The sequence below is a fragment of the Podarcis raffonei genome, chromosome 7, assembly GCF_027172205.1.
Source record: "Podarcis raffonei isolate rPodRaf1 chromosome 7, rPodRaf1.pri, whole genome shotgun sequence".
In the NCBI taxonomy this organism is placed as follows: Eukaryota; Metazoa; Chordata; class Lepidosauria; order Squamata; family Lacertidae; genus Podarcis; species Podarcis raffonei.
Window position 1 is genome coordinate 80,775,309 of NC_070608.1, and position 20,587 is coordinate 80,795,895.

General features: G+C 43.4%; 1 protein-coding gene across 2 annotated transcripts; it reads left to right on the forward strand.

Moving 5' to 3' along the window:
- Positions 1-1,823: 1,823 nt before the first annotated feature.
- On the forward strand, positions 1,824-19,478 carry LOC128417931 (carboxymethylenebutenolidase homolog). Of its 2 annotated transcripts, none has more exons than XM_053397173.1 (6): positions 1,824-2,049; positions 11,805-12,028; positions 14,754-14,861; positions 15,934-16,076; positions 16,747-16,838; positions 19,172-19,478. In XM_053397173.1, the coding sequence occupies exons 2-6, from the start codon at positions 11,814-11,816 to the stop codon at positions 19,355-19,357; spliced, it is 744 nt and encodes a 247-aa protein (XP_053253148.1). In that variant the 5' UTR covers positions 1,824-2,049; positions 11,805-11,813; the 3' UTR covers positions 19,358-19,478. The 2 variants fall into 2 exon arrangements, with proteins under 2 accessions (XP_053253148.1, XP_053253147.1); XM_053397172.1 differs by lacking the exon at positions 1,824-2,049 and adding an exon at positions 11,095-11,135.
- The last annotated feature ends 1,109 nt before the right edge of the window (positions 19,479-20,587 follow it).

The window sequence follows — 20,587 nt, forward strand, 5'->3', positions numbered from 1 at the left end:
AGAAGCACACTGCCAGAAATACAACTAAATTGGTATTACATCTCTGTACAGAATTGACATTGGAGGTTTGTTGGTCGCAGGGTTCCTTCAGGTTGCAATCCTTTATCCACTCACCTAGGACTAAGCATCACTGAACTCAATGGGACTCACTTCTGAGTAGACGTACATAGATTTGCAACATTGATATATTTTTCCAGATTATAAATTTGGCTAGTTTGGAGGGCACTCTGAAGAATGATTGCTTGATCAATTAACACATCCTCACAAAAATCCAGCAGCACTTCAGTACATATTTATCTGAACATACACATTATTGCATGTGATTTTAGCCTAGTACACAGATTGTCACGAAGCAATTTTCGCTCCTTCGACGCACTTCTGTGTGCTATTTTCATTATGTGCACACTTTATCCTAGTACAGTGGTACCTCTGGTTAAGTACTTAATTCGTTCCGGAGGTCCGTTCTTAACCTGAAACTGTTCTTAACCTGAAGCACCACTTTAGCTAATGGGGCTTCCCGCTGCTGCGGCTGCCTGATTTCTGTTCTCATCCTGAAGCAAAGTTCTTAACCCGAGGTACTATTTCTGGGTTAGCAGAGTCTGTAACCTGAAGCGTATGTAACCTGAAGCGTATGTAACCCCAGGTACCACTGTACAGGCATTTTTTGCAGACATTACTTGGCTGTGTACATTCTCTGCAATATTCAGAGGTGCAAATGTCAAAGAGTGGTTGTTTTTCGGTTTGCCTATTGTTGACTATTGTTAAGTGTGAACTAAATAAATATTATCCCCTATCCCTATGAAAGACATGCTAACCACATATCCAGGGTCAACTGTAGCCAGCTGGAAACTTGTCACACCCACAGAACAACAGAAGCCTAAAGCTGACTCGAGACAGTATGTGCCTAAGTAACACCAACTTTGCGTGACTGAACATGTGGCTAGGGCTACAGCAGCGTCCCACAACTGTAAAATCCTGATCCTCGAATTTGGAGCAGGGAATATTGGGAAGGGGACACATAGCACATCCCTTTCCTAGGGCCACTCCCCCCCCTTCCTGCAAAAAGCCTTAAAATTGGCCATCTCGGCTGATTGCCGAAGCTGGACCATAAAGAAGGCTGATCGCCGAAGAATTGTTGCTTTTGAATTATGGTGCTGGAGGAGACTCTTGAGAGTCCCATGGACTGCAAGAAGATCAAACCTATCCATTCTGAAGGAAATCAGCCCTGAGTGCTCATTGGAAGGACAGATCCTGAAGCTGAGACTCCAATACTTTGGCCACCTCATGAGAAGAGAAGACTCCCTGGAAAAGACCCTGATGTTGGGAAAGATGGAGGGCACAAGGAGAAGGGGACGACAGAGGACAAGATGGTTGGATAGTGTTCTCGAAGCTACCAGAACGTGTTTGACCAAACTGCGGGAGGCAGTGGAAGACAGGAGTGCCTGGCGTGCTCTGGTCCAGGGGGTCACGAAGAGTCAGACACGACTAAACGACTAAACAACAACAGCAACTCCCTACACTTTTGCCACATATTAAGTTTCTTCTACAGTAGCCGCAGGAAGAAGCGGCAAATATACATGAAGAAATCTAAATTATATGTTCAGAGCCAGAGATCTTGCCAGGGGGTTGTCCTTTTTTAGCTTAAACAGAAACCTAGACAGCTTGCTGCGAGGAAATTGCATAGTGCGTTCTCCTTCGCAGCTTCTCTCTGTTCTTCAGTTGTTACCCCCACCCCGCCAAAAAAAACAACTCTAAAAATCAGCCTTAGGGAACAAGAGAACCCTGTCTTTGAATCCACGTCCCTTCCCCTTTCCTGTCTTTCTGGATTAGGCATTTATCTTCAAAGCAGCCTCCACCTTCTTCTCCCAACTTCATATCTCCCATAACATCTGAAAGGAACACAGCATTGGAATGGAATCTGAGCAGCAGCTATAGAACTGTTACTGGTGCTGCATTTTTTATTTTCTTACATCAGCCGACAACCTGCAAGTTTCTCCTCATCGCCAAAGGAATCTTCCTTGGGTTTAGATCACAACCCCTCCAATCCAGGTATGTTCAGGTAGGGCAATAATGTCTCCTACCCTATCCTGAGGTTAGGACAGCTGCAGTTCTATAAAACTGTGGAGCAAAGGGGGGAGAAATGGAGATTCAAGCAGTGACAGGAGTTACAAATAATGGCGGTGTATTTTAGTGGTTTTGAGTGTAAGGTACCCATCAGGAACTCTTGGCTTCAGATCTTACCTCTGCTTCAAACTCATTACACGACCGTAGCAGACCACTCTCTCTTAGCCTAACACCCACCCAGCCCACTTGCGGTCAGGGGATAACAATAATGATCGACTTTACAGGGTTGCTATTGTTTTTACAAAATAATGTATGTGCTCTGAACACCCGGAAGAGCTAATGTGTTGTTACTTAAATTACTGGAACATATTTTGCAAGGGATTAAGATGCTAGATTTTATATATTACGTAGTAGGAAACGAAAAGAATCCTTTTTTATTTTTGAGTCCTCCCACAAAGAGTTCTATACTGTATTCTATAAAAAGAAATAAAGGAATGATTATTATGACTAATATTATTTCAAGTGCTTAAGACAATCTTCAGCTAGTGTTACTCAAGTCCTATCTGTTTTGTATGGAGAACATCGTTTTTGAACTGCTGCCACCAAATCATAGCAGATTTGCTACTGAAATTAGCAGGATATCTGTGCAGATATCAAGAGAGGGACTCAAGATAGGGCATGCTTTCAGATAGATGTTTATTCTGCAAATGGTGATCCTCATGTACACACCAAAATACCTGTATCTGGATTTTAATCTGGATTTACCCTTTCCAGAGGGAATTTGATAAATAAAAAAACAACAACCCATCTGCAAATTAAGCCCATCTGCAATTATCCCAAGTACATGTAAAATAAATTGCCAGGGTGTACAGTATCTGAATGAGGGACGTGGGTGGCGCTGTGGGTTAAACCACAGAGCCTAGGACTTGCCGATCAGAAGGTCGGCGGTTCGAATCCCCGCGACGGGGTGAGCTCCTGTTGCTCAGTCCCTGCTCCTGCCAACCTAGCAGTTCGAAAGCACGTCAAAGTGCAAGTAGATCAATAGGTACCGCTCCGGCGGGAAGGTAAACGGCGTTTCCGTGTGCTGCTCTGGTCCACCAGAAGCGGCTTAGTCATGCTGGCCACATGACCTTGAAGCTGTACGCAGGCTCCCTCGGCCAATAAAGTGAGATGAGCACTGCAACCCCAGAGTCGGTCACAATTGGACCTAACGGTCAGGGGTCCCTTTAGCTTTGTACAGTATCTGAATATGTTTGAGTTTCAGAAATGTATGTTCAAACATCTGCTTGGCTACCAAATTCACAGGGTGGCTACTGTTACTATACAGATTTTTCTCCCCTTCCCTTTCTTCAGGGTGCTCAAGGCCCCTCTTCAATTTCACCCTCACAATAAAGCCTGTGAGACAGGCTAATGTGGGAGGTGGCAAATCGCCCAGGGTCACTCAGTGTATTTTGACCTTGACTAAGCAATTGTGGCCCAGTTCAAATGCAGCAATATCGGACTAATGAATCATAATTTATCAGACCAAGCAGGAACATTGCCACCTGTGCTCGCTTCGCTCATGCACCATAATAGAACAGTTCTGTGGTTTGCTGAACCACACAGAGGAATTCAACGTAGCACATAGCAGACTGCTCTGTCAGCACAAGCATTTCTGGTTTTGCCTCCAAGTTTATTAGTTTGGACATTACAGGCAAATATGGCTTAATAGCTCACAACTGGCTGATTGCTCAGTTGGTAGAGCATGAGACTCTTAATAAGAGTCATGCGTTTCAGAGGCATAGCGGGTGGCAGAAGGGCCATGGCCCTGGGCACAGAATTCAGAGGGGGTAATCAGGTGCCCCCATGACAGGCGCCCTCATTGAGGCCAGAACTGCGGCAAGGAAGCAAGCCAGCACACCCACCCCCCGGCATGGCCCTCCACACCCTGGGCTCCAGCAACCCACGCTACATCACTGGTGGGTTGGGGCCCCATGTTGGGTAAAAGATTCCTGTATTGGACTAAATGACCCTTTCAACACTGCAACTCTATGATTCTGTGACTGTATAACATAAGTGCTGAAGCCAGGTGCCCAAAGGGAGGGGTGTGGATGGAGTGTGCAGACACAAAGCCCATTATCAGTCTCTTAGAGTGACTGTTGCGGGGGTGAGAGGCGATTTTGCATGTAAAAATTAATGCTAATAGTACCCCAGCTAAAGGATACTAAGGCTAGATCTAAAAAAGGTAAAGGTAAAGGGACCCCTGACCATTAGGTCCAGTCGTGGCCGACTCTGGGGTTGCGGTGCTCATCTCGCTTTATTGGCCGAGGGAGCCGGCGTACAGCTTCCGGGTCATGTGGCCAGCATGACTAGATCTAGGCTAGATCTACACAGGCTAGATCTACACAGCTATAAAAAAACATTCTGAAAATGCGCTGCAAAAGAACGTCATAAAGCTCATAAATGAAAATATCATTGAGTTGTGATCAATGGGGAAAGGAAATTCACACAGCTGACTTTTTCAGTTTGAGGCTGCAATCCCATTAATATTTACCGGAGAGAAGCCGCAGTGTACTCAGTGAAACAAACTTCTGCGGAGAAGACACATAAATAAGTTTGCACTGTAACCGGTGTAGGAAAGAAGATAGCAGATTGTTTGCTGGAGTCAATCAGGAGAGAGCAACAAGAAATTGATTCACATTGTGGGGATGTTTATACCTGAAAGCACTGTATAAATACTGTATAAACACTGTATAAATTGTGTGCTTATTTGTTCTGGATACCTTTATCCCATTTTTTCTTCCACTAGAGGGAACTCAAAGCATCTAAAAGCATAGAAGTACAAAGAGAAGAGGCAGCAAAGAGTTTGACTATCCGAATAAATACAAAAAAGCTTAAGGAAAGGCTGGAATAGCCCCAAGCTAGGTTGATTCAAATATGGATCACACAGCTGTTATCATCTGCTGCTCTTTGGCCCATTTCCCTTTTAATGGGCATGAAAATATTTGTCCACCATGCAGGGATAATTGGATTTAATCATTAATGTGCATACGCTGTGAAGTTATGATGTCAGATGTAGGGACAGGGGAGGAATTTGGTTCAGTTCACTTGAAAGCAAAGCTCCCTAATTTGCTCTTTCCAAAACAATATGAGAACTGAAACCCAGACATCCTTCGAAATTCACACTTTTCTGAATTTTGCCATGCAGTTCTGTGGCCAAGCAATGTGTACAAAAATGCATATACTGCAGCAAAGTGGACATAAAATATTATTCAACATAAAAAAATGTATTATATTCAAGGAAAATATTTGGCAAAAATGTGTATATACTGTTTTTATATAGTGCAAGCTGAGCATTGGTTATTAAGCATTGGAATATTAAAGCGGTTTAGAAATAAATGATAAATATATTAGGCAAAACTGCATACATTGGGAGAGATTTGCTGGAAGATGCTGATTGAGTTTCAATATGACTTCCTGATACAAGATTGTGGAGAACTAATTGGGAAAATTGAGAGAAACCAAAACTGCTCATCTGTAGCCTGGTGTCAGTGAATAGCTGAAATGAGACAGGGTGCAATGGAACTAATTAGGAACTGGGCTTTTCCCAACCAAATTTCTTGAATATTCCAAACTCCTCTCGTGCACTGCCCTAATTGCAGAGACTCCCCTTTTCAATATTTTTCACTGGCTAACAACTTTTCTCAGTGATGACACTGACTATGGAATAGACTTCCCGAGGAAAGCCTGGCAGGCTACTGTAGTACTTAGATGTGCTTTTAATTCCTTTTGGAAAAATGCACTAAGGCCTCTGAGTCTAATTTAGTTTTATAGGAGTCTATTTGGGTGGTTTAGATCTTTCTTTCTCTTCACCCTTGCTTCATACATATGACCCACAATTTAAATGTTTCTTTAAGTGCAGTCGCTTTATTGTACAAGCATGCTGTGTGCTATAGTTAATTAAATTGCTTTTAGTAACACAATATGTGAACCTCACTAGGGTATTATTATTTTTTGGTTAATTTATTTATGATTAATTTGGAGGCCTTTCAGATATTATATGGTAATCATATAATTATTATTATTATTATTTATAACCCACCCATCTAGCTGGGTTTCCCCAGCCACTCTGGGTGGCTCCCAATAGAATATTGAAAACACAATAAAATTGAAACACAATAAAACATCAAACATCAAAAACTTCCCTAAACAGGGCTGCCTTCAGGTGTTTTCTAAAAGTCAAGTAGTTGTTTATTTCCTTGACATCTGATGGGAGGGTGTTCCACAGGGTGCGCACCACTACCGAAAAGACCCTCTGTCTGGTTCCCTGTAACCTCACTCCTCGCAGTGAGGGAATCACCAGAAGGCCCTCAGAGCTGGACCTCATTGTTCAGGCTGAACGATGGAGGTAGAGACGCTCCTTCAGGTATTCTGGGCTGAGGCCGTTTAGGGCTTTAAAGGTTAACACCAACACTTTGAATTGTGCTCAGAAATGTACTGGGAGCCAATGAAAGTCTTTCAGGACCAGTGTTTTATGGTCCCAGCGGCCGCTCCCAGTCACCAGTCTAGCTGCCACATTCTGGATTAGTTGTAGTTTCTGGGTCACTTTCAAAGGTAGCCCCACGTAGAGCACATTGCAGTTGTCCAAGCGGGAGATAACTAGAGCATGCACCACTCTGGCAAGACAGTCTGTGGGCAGGTAGGATCTCAGTCTGCATACCAGGTGGAGCTGGTAGACATGTCAGGGAGAATAAAAATGTGCAGGGGAATCAGCTCAACCAGTTGGACCCACACCTGACTTCTGTGCATTCACCTGACCTTCTGCCCTAAGACTAAACACATACAGAAGGTCAGATGACACTACGGAATGGCACAAGACCTTCTGGTGCAAGCAAATCTTGTCTTAAATCAAAGTTGTCCTCCAGCACTGTACTTAGGTTATTTCACCCATCTCTTGTAAACCAGCACAATGTGCCAGGCATGAGTAGCTGGCAGCTCGGAATTATTACTGCTGCAATTCTTAATTCAAATTCCATCCCATCCGTTCCCCCAAAGGAGCCCAATAAAGCACACATAAAATAATAAACCAAGCAGCGATAAAAGAATGTGTATCGAGAAACAGCATAGCAACAAAAGTCCATATAAATTTCCCAGTTCTGAATTATTTTCTTCTTCCTCATGCTGGCATTTTGAATTTCAGTTCAGAGCCGCTCCCCAAAATACAGACGTTTGCCACCCTTGTTCTCCAGCATGACATGTAGGTGGGAAGGACAAACATTGCTGGCAAATAATTGCTGATGGAAGGTTCTGGGAATAATGAGGAGGAACACTTGGTGCTTCCAGTTCCATCTACAGTGAGGGTTGCCATGAGGGTGGCAACGCAAGATTCATGCAAATGCCCCTCTGGCTAAACAGGATTCCGCTGAAATTGTTGAACTCGCCAGCTGCTTGGACTTTAGTGCAGACCACATCAAAGCTAGTTGGCTGTGAGAATGACGAAATCCTGGAAGAGGAAATGATTGCACCAGCAATCTTGTTTTGATGAATCAGGGACTTGGCGTTATATAAGAGCCTTTCCAGGCCACAGGGATGCCAAATAGAATTAAATATTGGGATGCCAAGGTAAGCCCCACCCTGCATAAACACACCGTCTAACAGTTCTCTGATAAAAGCAGGAATGTCCTAAATAATAAATAATAATAATAATAATAATAATAATAATAATAATAATAATAAATTTATTATTGATACCCCACCCATCTGGTTGGGCCTCCCCACCCATCTGATTGGGTTGCTCCAGCCACTCTGGGTGGCTCCCAACATATATAAAAACATAATGAAACACTAAACATTAAAAAAAAACCTTCCCTATACAGGGCTGCCTTCAGATGTCTTCTAAAGGTTGTAGAGTTATTTATCTCATTGGCTCGTGGGTGGCATAACTCCATACCCTCCCACATTTCTCCAGTTAAAATAGGGATGTCCTAAGGAAAAGAAAAAGGAAAAGGAAAAGGGACGCGGGTGGCGCTGTGGGTAAAAGCCTCAGCTCCTGGGGCTTGCCGATCAAAAGGTCGGCGGTTCGAATCCCCGCGGCGGGGTGTGCTCCCGTCTTTCAGTCCCAGCGCCTGCCAACCTAGCAGTTCGAAAGCACCTCCGGGTGCAAGTAGATAAATAGGGACCGCTTACTAGCGGGAAGGTAAACGGCGTTTCCGTGTGCTGCGCTGGCTCGCCAGATGCGGCTTTGTCACGCTGGCCACGTGACCCGGAAGTGTCTGAGGACAGCGCTGGCTCCCGGCCTATAGAGTGAGATGAGCGCACAACCCTAGAGTCTGTCAAGACTGGCCCGTACGGGCAGGGGTACCTTTACCTTTACCTTTACCTTTACCTTTAAGGAAAAGTGGGACATTCCGGGATCAAATTAGAAACCAGGACAGCTTCTGTAAATCCGGGGCTGCCCCTAGAAAATAGGGACACTTGGAGGGTTTGTAGCACAAGATGTGGCACACGCACGCCATCTGAATGGCAATGCCCAGCAATCTGGGGGAGCCCTTAACGGACAGGGGTCCCTTTACCTTTATGTTTGGCTAATTGACATCCAATGTCCTTTTAAAATGTGTTGCGGAGTGGGGGATTATTGAGGGTTCTTTATTATTATTATTATTATTATTATTATTATTATGTATTCTGTGTTCTACATTATGCTTTTATGCATAGCTGTCAACTTTCCCCTTTTCTTGCGAGGAATCCTATTTGGAATAAGGGAATTTCCCTTTAAAAAAGGGAAAAGTTGACAGCTTTGCTTTTATGTTGTGAACCACCCTAAGACCTGCAGGTAAATAATTTGAATAATAATAATAATAATAATAATAATAATAATAACAACAACAACAAGATGCTTCCAATGGCAACTATTACGATTGCAAAAACAATTAACTGCAAGAATGTAGCAACTAGCCATCAATAATGATGTATGGACAGGGCTGCTTCCAGCATATGCCTCTCTTAATTGCAGATATATTCCTTGCCCCGTATTTCTAGTCAGCAATTTGTATGAATTCCAAGGTATTCAGTGTTCAAATTACTATTAGCGCAGATTACAACAACGTTTTCACTAAGGTCTCTTACATCAGGCCTGCTGTCTGGAGGCAGCTGAATTGACAATTACCAAGTTTTCATCATTTGCTTAATAGCACTCAACTGCCTTTGAAGTGGGACCCTGCCTTTCAGTCTTATTAAAGTGCAATGTTTTTTCAAGCATTGCCGCTTTGATGCACCCTGTGCTCTGGCCACCCACTCAACATGCCCTCTGGTTGGCATGTCGATTTTCAACTACAGTTTTCTGCAGGACTTGATCTCCTTCCGCAGGGCCTGTAAGACAGAGCTATTCCACCTGGCCTTCAATTTCAATTAGCCTGATCCTCTATTCCCTTTTCCCTTTCCTCTTCTATGAAGAAACCCTTTCTTGGAACCACACATTTAAATTCCTCCTTGGACTCCTTGCTGGCCCTAGTAGGACCAACTTGGCCAGTTAGCCCTGGTGATCATTTGATGTCTACTGACTGGGTCCCCCCTCCCAAAAAAAAGACTCCTGAATTTTATTGATATCGATGGTTCATTTTATGCTGTTTTATGCTGTTTTTAAGTCACATTTTAATCAATGTTTTATATTTGCTGTTAGCCGCCCTGAGCCCGGTTTTTAAACCGGGAAGGGCGGGGTATAAATAAAAATTTATTATTATTATTTATTATTATTCTGTTATTCATTCTGTCTGTTCCCAGTTTGTATACTTCAAAGAAGCTGGAACTTACTTTCATCAATTTTCACAATCACTACAACTACTAGTAATCTTTGTTTTAATATTGGTGTGTGTATAGAACTATGCTGCAAAGAAGGAGGCTTTAAAAAACAACCCCCTTATTCACTTTTGACTTTTACATGAGTTGCTGCTGGCACAGTATTCAAGGTGTCCCTTTAAATTTGTTTTTGGCACTTTGGGCTGAACTTCTGTTTCCCATACTGTGCTTTCTCCACACACACACCCCAATCTAATGAAGCCCTTGATTAGTTGCATCAGATGTGCTTTTTTTAAAGGGGGTACTCGGTGGAACTCAGTACCAGCACCTATTTTTGGTCCTGTGGCTGGGACGGGACGATATGGGATTGGGGGGGGGCAACTCCCATCTCTTGCGGGGGCGCAGTTAGTGCCAGCACCATCCGTTAAGAGTTTGGGTGTAATCTTCGACACCTCCCTTTCCATGGAGGCGCAGATTGCAGCTATAACAAAGGCGGCATTTTTCCATCTCCGCCAAGCTAAGCAGTTGGCTCCTTACCTCTCTCGCCCTGACCTAGCCACTGTGATCCACGCGACGGTCACCTCCAGACTGCATTATTGTAACTCGCTCTACATGGGGCTGCCCTTAAGACTGACCCAGAAACTCCAGCGGGTGCAGAATGCTGCAGCGAGACTCCTTACGGGGTCTTTGCTGCGAGATCACATTCATCCGGTGCTATATCAACTGCACTGGCTCCCGGTGGAGTACAGGATCAGGTTTAAGGTGCTGGTTTTAACCTTTAAAGCCCTATACGGCCTAGGACCCTCGTACCTACGGGACCGCCTCTCCTGGTATGCCCCACAGAGAAACTTACGGTCTTCAAATAAAAACATCTTGAAGGTCCCAGGCCACAGAGAATTTAGGCTGGCCTCAACTAGAGCCAGGGCTTTTTCGGCTGTGGCTCCGACCTGGTGGAACACTCTGTCACAAGAGACTAGGGCCCTGCGGGACTTGACATCTTTCCGCAGGGCCTGCAAGACAGAGCTGTTCCGCCAGGCCTTTGGCCAGGGCACAGCCTGACTCCCTCCCTCGGCAATCTTCGCGGAGCTCTGGCCCAATGGTGGCCAGTGGCTTGAATTTAATTAATTTTATAATGAATGATTTTAGAGTGTTGTTTGTGTTGTACTTTTGTACTGTTTTATTGTTGTTAGCCGCCCTGAGCCCGGCTTTGGCTGGGGAGGGCGGGATATAAATAAAATTTATTATTATTATTTATTATTGTTGTTAAAAAGTGTGGCACTTACTGTGACAACTTCCTGGTGAGTACTGGAACCTATTTTTCTAGAAAGAAAAACACTGACCACACCTGCTGTATCTGTGCTGTTGTGAGGGGTTCTATTCAGGGGGTTAAATAATACCATATTTACGTGAACTGAACGTGTCATCAAATCTAATGGGCACCTCCATTTTCAAAACACTGAAACGAAAAATGTATTTGCTGGCAAATGTGAATGTGTCATCAAATCTAATGCGCACTCTAGTTTTATGAAGTAATTTGGCCAAAAAAGGTGTGCATTACATTTGAGAAAATGCAGTAGTTAGACTGGAGAAGCCAGTATAAGTTGCAATTTCAGCTGAATTTGGGGGAATCACTTGAAGCATCTATTGTGTCGAGCTATTTCAATTGCTTTTGTTCCGATTTGCTCATTGCCAACAGCTGAAAGTCTGCAAATTTTGATAACAAACCTGATTTGAAATGGGGGTTGAATAATTTTGATTGCAACTCTATGTGTAAATAAACCATATGTCATAAAGTTACCACACCTAGGAAACACAAATCCTGGAACCCCTGGAATTTCACACCACTCAAGAGATTAGGGTGGCGTGCAGCACTACATTTCTGTTGCTCCGTGTGGGTCATTTTTGTTTTTTTAACAATAGCTTCTTTTTGTTTATATTTGACTAATTACATTTTGTTTACATTTCAGTTTTTTGTAATGAGTAGTCAGGATTTACCTTTCCAATATGATGTTGGAAGAAGAAGCACTTACACGGGGCGTGGCCAAGAGGTGCAAGTTGATAACATCAAAGCATATGTTTGCCAACCTCCTTCCAACACGGACAAAGCTGTGATTGTGATTCACGACATATATGGATGGCAATTCCCAGATACCAGATACATTGCTGATATGGTTGCGGCTAAAGGATACATGTGAGCAATTGGTTCTTTTTAACCTTCCTCAATCTCTACGTTATGGTTGCAAGGCCAGAAATTTGACCTGGCTTGTGATTTCCACACAGAAAAGTTATCCGTCACCTCTTGTCTGAATGTCTTCCTGAAATGCATTAGTCTCATTTAAAAAGTACATTAAGAAATATTACCTGAAATGTGGGCACTTAATGCATTGTTTTCACAACAGATCTGGAAATAAAATGGCTTACAAATAAAGAATTTGATGGGTTGTGATAGGAATTTTGAGGTCTTGATATATGGTAAAGTTCATAAGTATACCAACCAAGCACGTACATTGATCAGCACAGGAAGACCAACCTGAAACCATTTTGATTCCTAAACTGAGCAAATGTTTTCTCTGCAAGGTCAAAGTGGGAAACCTCCCCATTGTCTCTTTCCTCACAAATCCTGTCTTAAGGGCACATTCCTGTCTTAAGGGCACATTTAAGATATGAATAGGGTGTGAGCCTGTGACCTGGCCCAGGAACTAAGTTACAGAAGATTGGCCAGGCTTCCCAGGCAATCCAATCAAGTAACCTGCCAGACAGGAGATAAACAACATTCAAATTTCTGTTTTAGACCACCTTTTCTGTGATGTATGTATGATGTATGGAGGGCTGGTCTTGAGCTCCAGGGCAGGGAATTTAAAATGTCTATATAAGGCCTTGCGCGCCATTGTTCTGGGTTCCTCCTCCCTCCTGCGATGTGGCGAGTGAGGACCCTGTTGCAACAGATCAATAAAGATCAGGCTTACTAGCTGCTTTGCTTCTCAATATTCTCTTCTTGGCCTCTGTTGTTTTCTCCTACCAATAGGGAACCTATTTAAGAACTCTATATGAGCTCTTGGATACCCCATAAGGGAAAAGGGCAGATTTTTGTTTACAACAGGGTTCAGCAGGGCTTTTCATAGCAGTGTTGCATAATCCTGTCCCTTCCTCAGAGAAAGTGAGTTCCAGTCGGTGGTGAAGCTGGGCTTTGCTGGGGGCCTTGACCAGCAAAGGTCCACTTCAAACACCACCACAACACTGTTTTCACCTAGCACAGGGTATGCAAAAAGTTCAAAGATACGGTGTTATGTACTGAGTTGAATAGGATCCAAAAGGCAGCAGTCTGATTGGTCCTAGAACAATAGGATCCAAAATGCAGCAGTCTGATTGGTCCTAGAACAATGCAGCAGTATGATTGGTCTGCAGGAGCCACCCAGTCCAGCTCCAGATGGAAGTGAATCCACAATCTGATTGGCCTACAGGAGAATTCTGGAATTAGCCAATCACATGCAGCCCATTGTGTAAATAATGTATATAAAGCAGATACTTTGGGGAAACTTTCGTTCCTCCTCACCACTATGAGCTGAATAAAGAGCATGAAATCCACTCTCGACTCTGAGTATATTTCAGATACTGTGAGGGAGCTCTCTGCTTATACGTATGCTCTTCTGGGTGAAGGGGTCCCACTGAGGATATTTCCCCCCCTAACTACTAGACTACTAATATCCATGCTAAACATATAGCAAAGCACTGAGTTAGGTTCAGAGTCTAGATATGAAGGGTTTAGCAACAGACAGAGCCAATTGGAGGGTGACTCAGGAGGGTCTTATCCACAGGGCCCTCATTTTTTTGGCATTCGGCAAGTTTCACAACTTGTTTTTATGTGCAACGGAGCAACACAACTTCTCAGCTTAGAAGTGCAAATTTGTTAATTGATACAGATGGTGTGGTGTCATATTAAAGAATATAAAATGTTCGTTCATACAGTGGAACCTTGATTGTCACACGCTTCGGAAGCCGAACAATTCGGAACCCGAATGCCGACAACCTGGAAGTGAATGCTTTCCGTTTTCGAACGCGCCTCGGAAGTCGAACAGCTTCCGAGGTGCGTTTCTCCATTTTTAAAAAGGAGTTTGCTGACCGGCAATTGCATCTCAGCTGTCAAACGTTTTGGAAGTTGAACAGTGCTCCGGAACGGATTACGTTCGACAACTGAGGTTCCACTGTATTAATAAAAATGTATCTGCTCTTACGCCACAAATCAACTAATATATGAACCACTCCTTTCTCAGTGCCTTATTTTGTTTTTGTGTTGTCATTTTTTGAATTATTATTTTGACTACAGGCCTCAAAAGGTAGAAGTGGCCCAGGCCTCTGTGGGCCTCAGAGTGGACCTGCCTACAGACAGTGCAGGCAGGATTGGGCTATTATTATTACTTTGCCCGTCCCTTGGGACACCCTCCCTAGGCCAAAAACTTTCTGCCCTGTCCTTTCATTGAGTCCTTTCGCCTTGCTGGAATGTGTCATTGAACTGTGACACTGCCTCTTCTTTTCCTGGATATGGATCTGTTGCAAGTGCAAGCCACACACCAATTGTGTAATGATCTAGAATAAGAATTTGAAGCACAAACACTCTAGAGGTTAAAACAACTTCATGAAAATAAATGCCTTTAATATGTGAATTCTTAACTGCTGTACATTGGATGAATGTTGGCTGGATGCCACAATGATCTGAGGTGGTGTCAATGAGAGTTACATTATTTCATTATTGCTAATCACAGCACACAGGGAGGGAGTTTTTGCAAAGATTGTCACTGGGGAGATAAGGGTAAAACTTTCCTGCATGCTGCAATCTCTATGCATAGACTTAAAATGACATATTTTTTAAAAGGGAGCTGAACAGGTCATAGGTAACATCTGTCTCCTATTCCAAAAAGAACCATATGCCCAGATTTCTTCCTGGGAAAAGAACCATGGAAAACTACTGATCGTTGGCAGAATTTTGCGGACTGGTTAAAGCACCGAGATCCCACAAAGGTGGACAAGTAAGACTTAACATTTATTCCAAAGCTATAACTAATAGATGTAGCTAAGGGGACAACATAAGGTTAATTCACCATCGACAGGAGAATTTAATTTTGGGAGGGGCATTGACATACCCTCCAACATTTCTCCGATGAAAATAGGGACGTCCCATTCCAGAATGATAATTTAACTATTAATACCCCACACATCTTACTGGGTTGTCCCAGCCACTCTAGGCAGCTTCCAGCATATATAAAAGCACAAAAAACATTTAAAAAACCCTTCCCTATACAGGATTGCCTTCAGACAACTCAGAAGTCAGATAATGCCATACCCTCTAATATTTATCCAATGAAAATAGGGACATTCTAAAGAAAAGTGGCACATTCCAGGATCAAATCAGAAACTTGGAGGGCTTCTCTAAACCAGGGACATCCCTTGGAGGGTCTGTATTGATTGACCTATGCAATATGATCCTAATCATACTTATTCAGAAGTCAATCCTGTTGAGATCAATGGAACTTACATCCAAGAAAGTCTGCATAGGATTTTAGGCTAAACAGTGGCAGACTTGAGGCTCTAAAATTTCAGCAGCACCCCGCGCATAGCTATAATTCGACACGCCCACCTCTGTTATTCCTGAACAGACTTATTAACTCCCCTTCATGGTTTACACATTCTTTTGACATTCATTTTAGTATTATCAACCCTTGTCACTCTTCCATGTTCAGTTGTTCCTCTTACAAGTGTGTAAAAAAATGAGGAATAGCACCAGATATCCATTTTCATAGAGAAATTAAGCATTCTTTCCTGTGTTTATACTTCTATAAAATTCCAAATGGTGCCTCTGTTGGTCGCCAGTTGTGGGCAAGCCCACACTTTTACAAGGGCATGTGCCATTCAAAGCAAATGATTTCATTTAAAATCAGTTCCCATAATTTAGTGGCCCTCTGATAACCCGGCATCTTCCTGAGTGGGTCAGTGCTTTTTTAACAGCAGGTGAAGGTGGGAAAGCAAGTTATGATAATATTGCATTCTTTTTTTTTTAATGTGTATGTAGATGTCTTAGTTCCCTTTTGTTCATGGTTGTAGGACAGCTGCTATTTTCATGAAGTATCTTAAGGAGCAGTACAATGCAATGAAAATCGGTGTCATTGGATTTTCTTGGGGTGGAATGGCTGTACATCACTTGATGTTGACAAATCCTGATTTTCAAGCTGGGGTATCCCTCTATGGTAATGACAAATGTTTGTAAACCTGAGCAGGCTCATATGTTTTTGTGTACTGAAACATTTGTAGTCTAAGTCTGTGTAAGGATAGCTGCAGCATTCATTATGGCTATTTATTTCAGCATCATATGCTTCGTTCTCTCACTGTTCAAACAAGGGGGATAAGGATGCAATCCTATGTGCCTGCCTAACTTCTTGTGGGAGGGAGTTCCATAGGGTTTGGCCCACAACACCTCTTTTTTTCTTCCACGAGTCTGGAGGCAGGTTCTGTTGAGTTGAGTTCCACTTCCACAGAAGTTCAGTTTAGCATCACATATGAGCCAGGGTTGCTGATTTGCAACAAACAGTGATTAGTCGCTAAACACACTAACTCAATAAACTTTTTCTTTCAAGTGTGCCTCTTATCTGGGACCTCAGCCATCAAACAGTAAAAATTATCCTACAAGGAAAATATAGGATTTTCCTGGCATTTGATTGCTATAATGGCACAAATAATTACCTATAACACTGCTAATTAAGCTGATGGGGCATTATTGTTTTTTAACTGCTGCCCTTGAGAACATGAGAAAGAACGGATGAGAGATACATACAGCTGAAGTAAATAGAAGCCTTTGTTCTCTATTGACCTTGAAGAACATACTACTTGATTTAACCTCTTTCTTTAAATATGCTTTAGGAATCATCAGAGACTCTGAAAGTAGGTATAATTTGCTGAATCCTACCTTTTTCATGTTTGGTGGAAAAGATCACACCATTTCTTCTGATCAGGTAAGTTATTGCACAGTGAAGTCTCTGGCAGAGGGGCCAAGGCATGGTGACATTGCCATAAACACAATCGCTTGGGATTTAAAGAGGCTTTGGCTTTATTAATCACAGGTGTCAGCAGGTTTTGGCGCAGATATCAGGTGTATATCTTGAATCAACCAACCCTTTCTACTGGTAGATTATTTGGTAAGGTTAAGGTAAAAGGTAAAGGTACCCCTGACCGTTTGGTCCAGTCACAGACGACTCTGGGCTTGCAGCCCTCATCTTGCTCTGTAGGCCGACAAGCTGGCCACAGACAGCTTCCGGGTCATGTGGCCAGCATGACTAAGCCGCATCTGGCGAACCAGAGCAATGCATGGAAATGCCGTTTACCTTCCCGCCGGAGTGGTACCTATTTATCTACTTGCACTTTGACGTGCTTTTGAACTGCTAGGTTGGCAGGAGCTGGGACCGAGCAACGGAAGCTCACCCCGTTGTGGGGATTCGAACCACCGACTTTCTGATCAGCAAGCCCTAGGCTCTGTGGTTTAGACTACAGCGCCACCCGCGTCCCCCACAGCGCCACCCGCGTCCCCCACAGCGCCACCCGCGTCCCCCACAGCGCCACCCGCGTCCCCCACAGCACCACCCGCGTTAAGGGCTGTACATTAAATTGGAGCACTCACCGTTTGGGGCACTCACCGTTTGGGGAGTGCTATGGCCCATAAGCCCCTGTCTGGGCACCTGCACAAAAGCACCTCCGCCTAGATTCCTTTAATGGGATACCTTGATTCCTTGGAGTGGTGGGGTGACTCTAGACACCCTCACCCACCTAGAGTAAGGATTCAACTCAGTGTCTTATCCACCATCAAGATGTGGCAATTGCTAGGAGGAAGGCAAAAAAACCAAACACACTCATATAGGTCCAATTTGTCTGAAGGCAAATTCCTCCCTGGCCCTGAGTATGGCAACTGAAGACTTCCATAGCAAGGTCTGATACATGCCTACCCTCAGAATCAGCTGAGACTTAGGCTTGGGTAACTACAACTAATCCAGAATGCAGCAGCTAGACTGGTGACTGGGGGGCGACCGCCAAGACCACATAACACCGGACTTGAAAGACCTACATTGGCACCTAGTACGCTTCTGAGCACAATTCAAAGTGTTGGTGTTGACCTTTAAATCCCTAAACGGCCTCGGTCCTGTATACCTGAAGGAGCGTCTCCACCCCCATCATTCTGCCTGGACGCTGAGGTCCAGCGCCGAGGGCCTTCTGGCGGTTCCCTCACTGCGAGAAGCTAAGCTGCAGGGAACCAGGCAGAGGGCCTTCTCGGTAGTGGCGCCCTCCCTGTGGAACGCGCTCCCACCAGATGTCAAAGAGATAAACAACTGTCTGACATTTAGAAGACATCTGAAGGCAGCCCTGTTCAGGGAAGTTTTAATGTGTGACATTTTAATGTATTTTTAATCTTTGTTGGAAGCCACCCAGAGTGGCTGGGAAAACCCAACCAGGTGGGCAGGGTACAAATAACAAATTATTATTATTATTATTATTATTATTATTTACAGCTGGCTTTTATAGCTCCCCTGCAATTGGTTGCAACCACCCAGCCGTGAGCGCAGCCAGTGGAGGAGGAAGTGGCTGTGCCAAAGCTGGAAGACCGCCCAATACCACCATAGCCATGCTGGACCACAGCCACTGCTCCTTTCCAGCTGGCGGTTTAGCGTCCATTGTCTTCCAATTCAAACTTCCTTGGTGCTTGAAATTGCCTCTTGAGTACAAGCTGCAAGTCTTCTGTAATGAGAGACAGGCAGTCTCTATGTGCTTAGCCCTACTTTTCTGATTTAATATTATTTTGCATCTGTTTCTGTCAAGAAGAGGCATTGCCACAAATGGAAAAGGAACCATACTGGTGTGTTAAAGGAGCAGGGCAGAGAATGAAAAACTAACCATACTTGATACAGGTGGAAAAGAATAAGAGAGGGAGGCAGGCTGGTAGGAAGGAAGGAAGGCAAAGACAACATTAGGTCTGCTCCAGTGAGACTGTCTCCATCTTCCACCTCTTCCACCCCACCCCTGGCCAAATTTCGCATTTTATATTGTTTATTTGTTTTAGTATATTAAAGTTGTAAACTGCCTTGGGTGCCTTGGCATTAAAATGGTGGATTTTATTTATATATTTTTTAAAAAATAATTGCACACTGGCATGGTAGAATTTATTATTGCTTAATTGTAGTTATGGCAACACTAGATTTAAAGAAAAATCTTGAAGGAATTCAGATTAAAAGGGAGCAAATTTGGAAGTTTTGATTCTTAACTTTTGTAGATATCTAATGAAATTGATTGTGTGTTACAGGTCACTTTGCTGGAGGAAAAACTGGCAGAATACTGTAGAGTGCCCTTTAAAGTCAAAGTCTATCCTGGACAAGAACATGGTTTTGCTCAGTTAAAGCCCGAAGACATGAAGCCTGAAGATCAGCCTTACATAGAGGAGGCAAGAATGGATATGATTGACTGGCTGAACAGATACATTATGTTTTGAAACTTGAATATGTCACATTATTTCCTCGCGCACCCCCCACCAAAAAAATGCAATTTGTTTCCCCCCTCTAAAATATTTCTAGATTGTGGTGCTATCTATCGGAGAAAAGAGAAGATATACTTCAGAGAACTTTATAATTAAAGGGTCTTGAAATAATTGTCTGACGCACAAAGATACGAGCATTCGGTATTGGAAATGTGCATGCCTTATAATGAACTTTGTATTCTAAGGCTGCCTTAAAACTTATTCTTCTTTTTCCCCATTTTTTGTGTCCCATTTCCTTCCCACCCCCCCGAAAATAAAAATGTTCAGGATCTGTAAATGCATTATATACTAGCCATATTTTGGGCCTTAGGCTATGTACACACTAGCAGCTTAAAATGGAATAAGGTTGTTTCCCATACACTCACACCGAGTTTCAAATCACATTTCTACATTGCTGTATACACCAGGAAGGATGTGTAGATGTCTTCACCTGATTCACCTTACCTGAATCTTCCAACTACAATATTTGAGGCAACCAGGACAGTGCAGAGTATTCCAAATGCAAGTTTCGCCACAGTTTGTATAATGGCATTATATGATACCGGCAGTTTTGTTTTCTGTTCCTTTCCTAACGACCCCTGGCGTGGAATCTGTTTTTCTTCAGAGCCGCCGCTGGGTTGACATCTTCAATCTACAGTACTTACAACCCCAAGGTCTCATTCCTGATCAGTCACTGCCAGGGGTCTGCCGGTAAGCATATATGTGAAATAAATAAAGAGAGGTCTGATACGCTGTTTCGCATTCACACCTCATTCCCTTGCCGCCATTGCTGGTCATCTGACAGGTCGGCAGACTGAACTGCTTAACTGCTTTGTACTGAGTTGAAAAGGATCCGAAATGCAGCAGTCTGATTGGTCCTAGAACAATAGGACCCAAAATGCAGCAGTCTGATTGGTCCTAGAACAATAGGATTCAGAATGCAGCAGTCTGATTGGTCCTAGAACAATGCAGCAGTATGATTGGTCTGCAGGAGCCACCCAATCCAGCTCCAGATGGAAGTGAATCCACAACCTGATTGGCCTACAGGAAAATTCCGGAATTAGCCAATCACATGCAGCCCATTGTGTAAATAATGTATATAAAGCAGATACTTTGGGGGAACTTTCATTCCTCCTCCCACTATGAGCTGAATAAAGAGCATGAAATCCACTCTCGACTCTGAGTATATTTCATGCTTCCTGCAGG